This window comes from Scleropages formosus, chromosome 17 (assembly GCF_900964775.1).
Source record: "Scleropages formosus chromosome 17, fSclFor1.1, whole genome shotgun sequence".
Taxonomy (NCBI): domain Eukaryota; kingdom Metazoa; phylum Chordata; class Actinopteri; order Osteoglossiformes; family Osteoglossidae; genus Scleropages; species Scleropages formosus.
The window spans coordinates 7,338,167-7,349,171 of NC_041822.1; the positions used below are offsets into that span (position 1 = coordinate 7,338,167).

The 11,005-nt window shown below is 38.9% G+C and overlaps 1 protein-coding gene across 1 annotated transcript; it reads right to left on the minus strand.

Annotated features, from left to right (window-relative positions):
- Positions 1-1,570: 1,570 nt before the first annotated feature.
- Positions 1,571-10,986, minus strand: LOC108938663 (deoxycytidine kinase-like). The gene is made up of 8 exons (XM_018759480.2): positions 10,150-10,986; positions 9,635-9,761; positions 8,361-8,476; positions 4,910-5,103; positions 3,920-4,067; positions 3,255-3,370; positions 2,644-2,743; positions 1,571-2,157 (listed from the first exon to the last, which is right to left on the minus strand). The coding sequence occupies exons 2-8, from the start codon at positions 9,723-9,725 to the stop codon at positions 2,131-2,133; spliced, it is 792 nt and encodes a 263-aa protein (XP_018614996.1). The 5' UTR covers positions 9,726-9,761; positions 10,150-10,986; the 3' UTR covers positions 1,571-2,130.
- Between the last annotated feature and the right edge of the window lie 19 nt (positions 10,987-11,005).

An 11,005-nucleotide genomic window follows, 5' to 3' on the forward strand; every position in this document is an offset into this window, starting at 1 on the left:
AAATGTTGGAAAGGTATCGTACGTATATCAGATATCGTAAGGTCATCTTAGAATTAGAACCACGGAAATATTTTACCACGATTAGCATGGTAAAAAGTAGCCGTTCCGGCACTTCTACTTCTGGAGCACCGCTTTCCTTCGCCTGTCTATTCATCATGTCTGCTTTTATTTATGTTATTCTATTCAATTCCACGTGTGAATTTATACATGTCCTGCCATATTTACATAATAATTACAATGTGTGCCCTGTGTTGGTTCTCTACCAGTAGTGTTCCTAATAAGGTATAACACCTTTTAATAAGTAAACATGTAAAAATACTTCTCTGTAGCCTTTGATTTTGAGTAACAATGAATCCTTGTGAGGGGAGAAAGTAAGACATAGTAACCGATGAGGGAGCACCAAAGCAACTGTTCTGAGGCTCCTTACAGTTACTGGAAGACCATGTGTGGGTTTTAAGAGTTATGTGCCCAGCTCTTTTACTCTGCTCTCTAAAATGTTCCATTTTTACAAACTGCTTCTATGAACAGTACACTGGAAACTGCAAATAAGTCCACTGTGAGGCCTTGGGGTCAAAAGGTTACCGTTTATCATCGGTATGATCACTTTGCAGTACCTTCCAGAAGGATATCTGCAAATCAAACGTCTGTTTAAAATGCTCCACTTTGCAAGAAAACTGACTTTATACATTTACAATCCTTTCCCTTGATTCCCTTAAAAATAGAAAAAGTGTAGTCATTAGCTTGTGACCACTGTTGAGGTCCCTGGAAGCCTTGTGACCTTTGTCGGCTGGCTTTTGTGATCCTGATGGGATGGATTTTTCCAAGCAGACCTGCTCTTGTCTTCTTCTGGTGAGTGTATTTCAAAAGACATTGGGGTGGACTCTGCGTTTGCCATAGGTTCACTTAACCTACAACTTCAAAACCTAGACACACTTCACAAGCACATGGACTTCATCCAGACATGGAGATCGGGGCAGGGCTACACTGTGCAATTTCTGAGACTTCTATCACCATGTCAGTGCAATATCTGATTTCGAAACAAAGACCTTGTGTTTAGTTATCTAGTTAGACTAGGGACACGTTTTGACAGTTTATTCCAGTATATAAGTTTATTCTAGCTAGTTCTGAGGAGACCTGACTTAAGGCCCTCCACCATGATGTTTTGAGCTGAGCAGCTTCTGAGGCTCAACAGCGGTGCTCAGTCTAAATGTGAGTAAAAGTCAGGTTTACGGAATGCACCTTGTTTGAAACGATTCTACTCTTAAGATTGCTGAGTACAGAATAAAAGCATTCATTACTTGTCTTGAGTGGGGGACATGGTGGCACAGTGGGTTGGACCAGGTCCTGCTCTCCAGTGGGTCTGGGGTTTGAGTCCTGCTTGGGGTGCCTTGCAATGGATTGGTGTCCCATCCTGGGTGTGTCCCTTGCGCCCTGTGTTCCTGGGTTAGGCTCCGGCTCCCTGTGACCCCATATGGGACAAGTGGTTCAGACAGCGTGCGTGCGTGCGTGCGTGCGTGTACTTGTTTTGACGTTACATGAAATACTGAAGACTGGAGAAGCTGAGCTGCTGTATTCACATTTATTGAGTCACCCTCTGTTCTCTGAAAATTTGGATGGTAAATCTTGAAACACTTATATTGCATTTGTCATAACTACGTAGAGTGAAGTTCTGTAATACAAGTTTATGATTTTGTTTCTGAAATTTACAGTGGGGTGTGATTAACATGGCAATTCACTGTCATTGTCATGTTTGTCTGATGTTACCCAAGTAACAACCAACGTTTCACTTAATGTATGGCTAACGGTACATTTTCTCAATATTACCACACTTTCTTTAAGACAAAATGCTTGAAAAGTTGATTATATTTAAAGTTATATTTAACAAATGAGAACAAAAATGCTACAATGCATAGCACTACACAACTGAAAAAATATCCATAATGGACCAAAACATGTCTGAAAATGAAGTATACACAAAAATGGTTTTTTAAAGATTAGAGTACATTGTGCAAAAATCCATAGCGCTGACTTTGAGTCATCCATTTCATATAATAGTGATTCTTATGACCTCAACTTTCATCCTTCTTTTTGCACTAGACATGACACTCCTCTTCTGCAGACAATCGCCATCTACAATGTACTCAAAAATTCTTTTACCTGGAAGAAAAGAGTGAAAGGAAGAAATTCAGTCTTAGATGTACTTTCAGTAAATTGTTACACATAGATGATTTACAGAGCAACTAATGTTGATGATATTGATTCCCAGCCTGCTTAGTAAATACAACTGAAAAACTGCATCATTAATCACGAATTATCAAAACGGTACTTCTTTGCTCACAGCCTCAAACATTATTTGCATTAAAAGAAAACTAAAAAGATCTAAAAAATAACATGCCAGAAATGTTGCAGTGTATAAAACACATAAGCAAATGATGCCTGAACTTTTTCAGAAATTTTTCTAGAATCCAACATAACTTGACTGAGATTGAATTTTCATTGATTATGGAAATGTATGTAATATTTACCATTACACCTTGCACCTTGAAGTTTCCTCTTAAAGCAGATACCATTGTAAGGTCAACTTTAGAACCACAGAACTAGTTTACACCAATGCTTAAATAAAAAACAAAATACCATACAAACCTTTTCGAGCATATCGGCACATTTTGCTTTCTTCCCCTTAAAATCCTCATTTACATCCAATGTCAAAACAGGTAATTCATTAAGATACTGAAATTCCATGCTGAAAAAAGAAATTAATAAGTGGTAAGTGGACTGAACTACTTAAATTTACAGGGATCACAGCTTAATATGCATTCCCAGAGCCACCAAAACAATCTTCTTCTTATGTACTGTAAGTATATATACACACACATACTGTACATGTGTGTTGTGAAATGGTTTCAAGTGCCCTGAATAATTTAAGAATTGCAAATTAAAGAGTGCTTTGCAAAAAAAAAAAAAAAAAGAGAGAGAATTAAATTAATGGGCATTTTCGTGCTACAGAAAAAAAACTGAGTAAACTGTATAGCAGAATTTTGATTCAGAGAGACACAAAAATATCGTTGCAAAAAGAGGGCCAAATATCATCTGTCATATCTGACAATGACCACAAAGGCTTCTGGGTGTCACACTGGCACCCCTCTTAAGTGTGAGATTTTCTTGTGCCCATTTATAGCCTGTTCATTTTTGAAGTTTAGCTCAAGGTATTTTACAGAAAGTCTGGGGAGTGTGTCTGATCTGGGAAATCTTACTGCATCGTTTTATGTTGGAGCCAAGACTCATGTTTGAAGTGGAGCTTCTCCAAGTACTCCAGGGGGATACCTTGTTCCTCCGCTCTCCCTCGTATATGCAACCTTTCCAAGCATTTCTGATTCATGAGCAAGAAATTAAATGCAAGGTTATGATCTGAAAGTAGAATATTGTTGTTTGTTGTTTTCTTTATTATGTGGTTTTTGTAGGCACAGGGTAAAGGATCCAGGCAGATCTATAATTACACTGAGATATAATTAACTGCAGCACAGTGTGGCTCCTGGATAGAGCAGTGAACCAAGGGCAGGTCTAGGCCAATGAATAACGTTTTTTTCAGAGCACAAAATGCCAGAACCTTTCAGTAAGTCAGCTCATCCACCAGACACACTGTACTGTGAGATTTCTCTGGCCATGGCAGCACTCCCTGTCTCATGGTGCTTCAGCAAAAACAGCCAGGTCCATGCTGCCCTCTAACAAAGCCAAGGCTTAGAAAGTTTTAAAAAATGTTTTCTTAAAAATATAGGAATATAAATAAAATGTTAGAAGTTTACTGGCTGAAAGCGTATTTTTTTTATATAAATATTAACTAGGAATAAAAGCTATAAACAAAAAGACAACCAAGACCTCTATATTTTAAGCAGTGTAAAAACTGAGAATTTGTCCACACCTCAGGCGATGCACGAAGGTAGATAATACCATCCAGTTCAATATGTTTCCCAAACTGTTTGTGGAGCCATCCATGCCAGTCCTGGTATATCGCCCATTCAGTGTCATTCAAACACTCACTTTCATAAAGGTTTGCAGCAAATATGTATCTAAAAAAATACGTTACAATTAGATTTGACACTGAACATGATTGAAAGCTATGCTAAGTACCTTAAAATCTTTCTACTAAGCAGAATATCATATTCAAAAATTTCAGTGGTAAGGCATCAGCAATGGATATACTTCATTGACTTGACAAACCAAACTTGTAATCAAGTATGCAGTAAATACCAGTCACCAAAACCTGAATAACTAAAACCTGAGTCTAATTCTGGGTCTGTTACCTTATTGACAGAATACAACCTTACTGAATCCAGAAAAATTAGTTACGTAACATTACAAACTGTTATAATTCTATATACCCCAGTTAAAAAATCTACTCATTTATCTATACTTTAACAGCATTTGTAGCTTTCAAGCTAATTGACACTGACAATTTTTATTCATCTTTTCTTTTCACTGATTTACTGGGTCCTGCTCTCCAGTGGGTTTGGGGCTCGAGTCCCGCTTGGGGTCCCTTGCGACGGACTGGCGTCCCATCCTGGGTGTGTCCCCTCCCCCTCCGGCCCTACGCCCTGTGTTGCCGGGTAGGCTCCGGTTCCCCGCGACCCCGTATGGGACAAGCGGTTCTGAAAATGTGTGTATGTGTGTGTGTGTGTGATTTAAGCAATTGTGTTTTACTGCAACAATTCAGGGACAATACAAATCTATGGCATTAAATAACCAAATCTTACCTCTTAGCTAGGTTTATTAGATCTTCTGAAAGCACAAACATAATTATGTATTTCTTATTTGAGAGTCAAAAGCAGCAAAAACATGAAGGCTACGACAATTTTGATCTTAAGCAAAGACCTATAAATAGATGGAGTTGGTGTGCCCTAGCGGATAGTACCTGTCACTGTACACAGATCTCTCAAAGAACTGCACAGGGTTCTCAGCCTCCTGGATTTTCCCATTGGTAGATTTCATCTGAGCACGCACTCTGCTCATGCAGGCATAGCTCTGGAAGGTATAGGCCCATCTCTCTGGCTTTTCGTACATCAGCTGAAGAACATTCCCTCCACTCTTCTGAGATGTGGTCAGCTCCTTCAAGAATCATGAAAAAGTTATGAGCTACTGCACCTGAGGATTCTTTGTCTGCATCACAGTTGGGCTGGCATTAAAAAATACTTAGATATACTGTAGTACTTGTGACACAGGCCTTTGTAAGCAAGACAAAAGCAAAAACATTGCCTTTCTTTACAAAATTAAAACTGTAAAGGAAACAAAGATGTTCTGAAAACTTTCCACTGACAAGTGGCTTTTCCTCAGGGGATGTCAAAGCAGATTATGTCACACACAACACTTTATTATTATTAATGACTGAGAAAGACCACGTCAAGTGTAATCCTTGTACTCCTTAACCCATTAATTGGTCAATCAAGTGGAGAATTGCAGCAACTTCTGACAGATCAAGTAACCCAGACACAATGAGGTGACAATAATATTAATGGTCATTATGCAGAGAAAGCAAAGTATTTTAAAGTACAATGCAGTACAAATGGGGTGCCTGACACTAATAAAATTGTGTTGCATGGAGGAGTGCATCCAAGCATCAGTAAAAGGGCCATCAGTGTTTATAGGTCTGCCACGATTCATTTAAATCAGGTACAAAATCCTCATGGACATCGCAGCCACTGGATGTGCATGGAAAACTACTGATCACCATCAGTTCCAGGTTCATAGTGACCTTTTTTTCCTTGTCTTTCTCTATAGCATAATATGATTTGTTTTTCTTATGGAATTAGCATGGCAATAAAAAAAAATGACTCACTCAGGTTCAATAAGGTACTGTTGTTGAGATTAGGTTTATTATCAGTAATACAATTTAATTGGGTTCTCTTGTAAAAACAACCTTTGAATTTAACATTTCGTCAATGATTATATATCAGATAAAAACAGCTCAAAGTTTTTTCCATGTACTGCTGTATAAAGTACAAAGAAATTAAACCAAAATCAATGTTGAATATTTGCCACAACAGAATGAGAACAAAAGCTGACATTCTCATGCATTTGCCTGATGCAAGTTAAACTGCCAGAAGTACATGATAGGTACGTGTATCATCTAATATCACTCAAATACATATAAGTATCACACGGTTTAATAAAATGTTGTTCAGCAGTTTTCTGCTATTGAACTCATTTTTGTAACTTAAAAAATCAAGCAGCTGAAAATTATTCCATGAATAAGTCTTTGACAAGACGCAGAAGAAAAACATTCCTACCAGTAAAAGATTCAGGGGCATCTGGCAGAACTTTAAAGGAAACTCAATACATGTAAGACATCAAACAATAAGGACCTCTTGGTACAATATGAAATAACTATTGGAATGATGAAGAAAAATGTACCCAGATGGTTGAGAGAAGAGAAGAAGCATTAGAAGAAAGACTTTAATATCAAATTGATGCAAAGGCTTGTCATATACTTAGTAATAAATAGCACAGCTGTTCTCATCCTGTGGGCATTCATTTATGGCTTCATTTTTTTTTTTTTTTTTTTTTTAATACATAATACGGTCAATTGCACCCTCTTGTGGTAAAACACTACTTGTTACTAAGTCAACAGTTATTAGCCATACCTAAAACACAAATATCAGTCTTCCTCCTCTTTTTTGGGGGCTGGAGGTAAATTCATGTTTAGCAATAACCCATCAGCACAACAGACAATGGGCAATGTTCCTTATTGTTTATTCATCCATTTAGGTCAAGCTTTCCTCCAAAGCAAACTACTGTACAATGTTAAGTTTATACAGCGTTCTAAGCAAGGTAGAGTACGTGCCATCAAGTTGAGTTCAACTCACAGTGACCACTCGCATGCTTTTCAGGATAAGCGAGTGATTTACCAATGCAATATTCCACTTTGTCATTGGATTGTGGACACAAAAGTGTGCACATGCCGGATACTCTGAGCTGAATTTAAACCTACTGTATGTGCAATGTGCAACTCGGGCACTTTGAGGTACAGGTGTTACCCACTGCTCTGCAATACTTTTTTCTAATACCAGGAAAGAGAGCCCAACTTTTCCAGGTACTAATCTACAAAAACCAGAAATTTATCCAATTTGTGGGGGAGAATTATGAAATTATGGCAAACAAAGGAAAGCCATCTTAAACATAACACTAGATATAACCAGTGGTCCAAACACTTTAATTATAAAGACACTCAAACGCAATTATGTGATTTTTTTTTTTAATGTTAAAAAGGAATACCCTGCAATAGACTGGCATCCAATCCAGGGTGTACTCTGCCTCATATGCCAAGGGGCTGGGATAGGCTAGGGACTGTAGCAACACTGCATTTGGACAGGTGAATACTGATCATAATGGATGTGACAAGGAACATTACGCAGACACCACGGTATTCACGTCTCCTTTTCTGTGGATTATCACTGTAAAAAAGCAGTCACATCAACACAGCAACACATTGCTGGGTAGTAGTTCTGCAAACCAACTAAGATACAAGGGGTACGGAAGCAGAGACCATAAAAATAAATTTTGGCAGAAAACACAAAAACAAAATGCATAAAGTTAATTTTTGTGCCAGCAGACACATTAGTAGCCTGTGTTTCACTGCCATACAGTAACCCCTGGAATAATTACTATGATTGAACATGGCCCCCAAAACAGAGTTTGGATATTGGACTTTACACTCTCACTTTTGCAACTAGAATTTACACTGATCCCTCCAAGTGCATCACTTGCATTGTCACTTTTAATTATTTTGGCTATTTATTTTTTTTTTTTGTAGTACTATCTATTGTGTTGTCTATAGTCTGTGGAGAAGCACATTCAAGTAAGAATTTCATAGTACTTTGCACACAGTACTTGTACTTTTGACAATATACCTTGAACTTGAGTTTAAGATACAACAGAGCAGGCAGTTAAAGCCATCAGCTTGTCAACAACTGCAACATCCTTGATCAAGGTACTTACCCCTAATTTATCCAGAAAGAATACCTTAAATTATTGTAAAATGTATTGTTCAACACCAAGTCAGGTCAAAGAAAAACCTGAAGAACTCAGCAAGTACAAGGATCTAGATGTCATGAATGTGGAATGTCAGGACCACAGTGGCACTGGTAGTGGGGAAAGAATTAGAAAGACTTCAACAACATGCAGATGCTCCCAGCAAGGATCATACTAATTGGAACCGTACCAAATACCCAAAGCGCTTGGATTAATATTTGGTTTTCTGTTGGGATTTGAATTCATTATTTAATATTTGATTGTGAGTAAATATAAACATAACAATGATCACAATTGCTGTTATGATGATAATGATTATTATTTTTGTTATACAATACCTCAAATTCACTGTGTGCAGTCTGCACATTGCACCACCTGGCGATGGGTTCAGGTACTACCTCCCAGTCCTTACTGTAGTCCTCCAGTAATTGCACAAATGTCGATTTTCCTGCCGCTGATATTGAAGAAACAAAATAAAGTTGGGGGGAAAAATGAAAATCCAAACTAAGAGCATGTTTAAAGTTCTCCTAAATCATAAGAACCTACGACCTGAAAAGAGTTTGTAATTCAGTCTCGAACGAATCGAAAGGTGTGAGCAGGTTAGAACATGGTGGCAATACTCGAGTCGACTACTGCTGGAATCTCAGTAAAATGGATAAAGCAGAAATGTTTCACTGTGTATAATGATCAAACATATTATTATTACATATTATTGCCAACGTTTAAATTATGATTCTATTCTTTGTAGCATAGCTCACATCTGCCTTTGGCATACGACTCTGAAAGCGACCGGCCCTGATAAGATACCAAATACCATCGATTTATCGCAGTAATAAACTGTATATGTGATACCGAACACCCGGGGAAAAATCATTTCTGCATTGATTACACGGAATAACATTTTTGCTTTTAAAAACCTTTAAAGTTAGAAGGCTGGTGTATTCTGACCTGTAAGTAACAGAAAACAATAGTTTTTTTCAACATTAATAAATTACACCCATTGAATTCAATCTGACTTTAAGGGCGGACACGACTTATATAATTAATAACAAAAGCACTGGCTTCAGGTGCGAACTCATTAACATCTGAATCGATTCACAACTACTGTGTAGCCGGAAGCGGCACGAGCTCCTCCCTCCTTCCTTGTGACGCGCGCTGCCATTCAGCGCCAAATTCTCCCGCTTCGCGCGCCAAACAACTTCCCCGGGTGAAAAGTTAATATTTAGGGATAATACTATATATTAGAGGATCAGAGCGAAGAAAAAATGTCATGAAAATTTTGAAATATGTTTTACATAAGAAATTTACGAAGAAGGGATAAAGTTTAGATGCCTGGCTAGTTTTTTTTATTCTAATTCTGTACACGACGACGCCAGCCCGGGAAGTTTTTTTTTTTTCCATATTTATCATCATTTATTATCATGCATATTTTATCTATAATTTCAACAGCCCGCCACCAGTTTTTTTTTTTTTTTTTTTTTAAGATGACGAAGAGCGACTAGTACTAGTGGGCTAGCTGAGCTGAGTGAGTTTGTTACTCTGCGTTCTTGCGAAAGGAGCAGTATGAGTATCATCCACAAACGAATGATTACAATAGTGTGTCAGTACTCACCAATGTTGCCTTCGATGGAAATTCTCTTCAGTCGTGTCCCCAGGCTGTCGTTAGGGGGACTGGGACATGATCTCTTCGAAACCGGGGACATTGCGGCGGAGACAGCAGAGACACCGAGTATTATGTACTGTATGAAGAAAGTGGCGATTCAAAAATTGGCGCAGTCGTGACGTCACACGCGCGCGCCCTCCTGTCGGAAACGTAACGAAATCGCGAGGCTCGCGGATGCGCTTCCTGTCAGTGAAGTGTACGGTAAACCCGCCCCTCATATTAGCTTTTTATTTAAAAACAAAAAAGAAGCGTATAAGTAGAACAGTAGAAGCTTATAATTTTTGCAGCTACGAGCTTAGTGGAATTTAATTCGTCATTCTGTGGTGAAGTGTAGTCACCACCGCACGGAGGCACTTTTCTTATCGTAAGGCTGCTCAGGTCTATTGGAACCCGCACTGCATTTGCTAGGTAGGTATAGGAACAGCTTTTACCCCACTGCTGTAAGAGTATACAACAACACTCACCAACGTGTCACCTTCAGTGACTAGAGCTGGACTCCCTCGAAGCACGGTCACTGTCACTTACGTTCTCAGTTTTAACTGTACTCTGGCTGTCTATTGTTATTTATTATTAGCATGACTTATTGTTTTGTGCAGTATTACATACTGTTTTTGTTCATTATAGTCTGTGGAAAAGCACTCAAGAATTTCATACTTTTTGTACCTATGATAGTGTGGCGCGCAGCGCCGTGGGTTTGGATGGGGCGAGGAAGGACGCGGAAGTAGTGTTCATAACGAACGGTTTATTCGAACACCAACACAAAGGGAAATAATACTCTCGGTCCGAGGACCCCTTTTCCTCCAGGACGTGCGCTTACAGCCAGCCTACCTTAGCGTCCCTAGGCTTCCTTTACATAGTAGCAGACACAGTCAACCCACCATTTCCCCCCGAAGTGGCCCCAGCGGTTACAGACATTATTTACAGATCTCCCACAATGCAACTATTTACATTCAATCAGTAACGCGGGTCGTTACAATAGTAATAGGCTTGAAACAAGCCGTGATTCTTATCATTCGCTGAAATGGTTATGATAGTATACGTTACATTTCTTTTTTATATGCAAAAATTGCAGTTAAATAATTGGAGAGCTCACAATACGCGCTATTCGCGCTCCTCCCTAAACAACATTTAATTTTAAACGCTTTCAAGGTCCCCGCATCTCGGCCTTCAATCAGAAACCGATGAAATGAGATCTGTGCCGACTCCGCCGCTCCTCTAGAGGGCAGCACAGTACTGCGGTGCTGTGGACCCATCACGTCGGCGTCGCTCTCTCTGTTTCTTTGTCGTCGTCGTCGACTCGGTACCGGAAAACGTGTCTTT

Excerpts from the sequence above, each read along its gene's own strand:
- LOC108938663 (XM_018759480.2), bottom strand. The coding sequence starts at position 9,725 with ATGTCCCCGGTTTCGAAGAGATCATGTCCCAGTCCCCCTAACGACAGC. Across the intron at positions 8,477-9,634 it reads TTCCATCGAAGGCAACATTG|CGGCAGGAAAATCGACATTT; the intron begins GTGAGTACTGAC and ends CTTCAATATCAG. Across the intron at positions 4,068-4,909 it reads AGATCTGTGTACAGTGACAG|ATACATATTTGCTGCAAACC; the intron begins GTACTATCCGCT and ends GTATTTTTTTAG.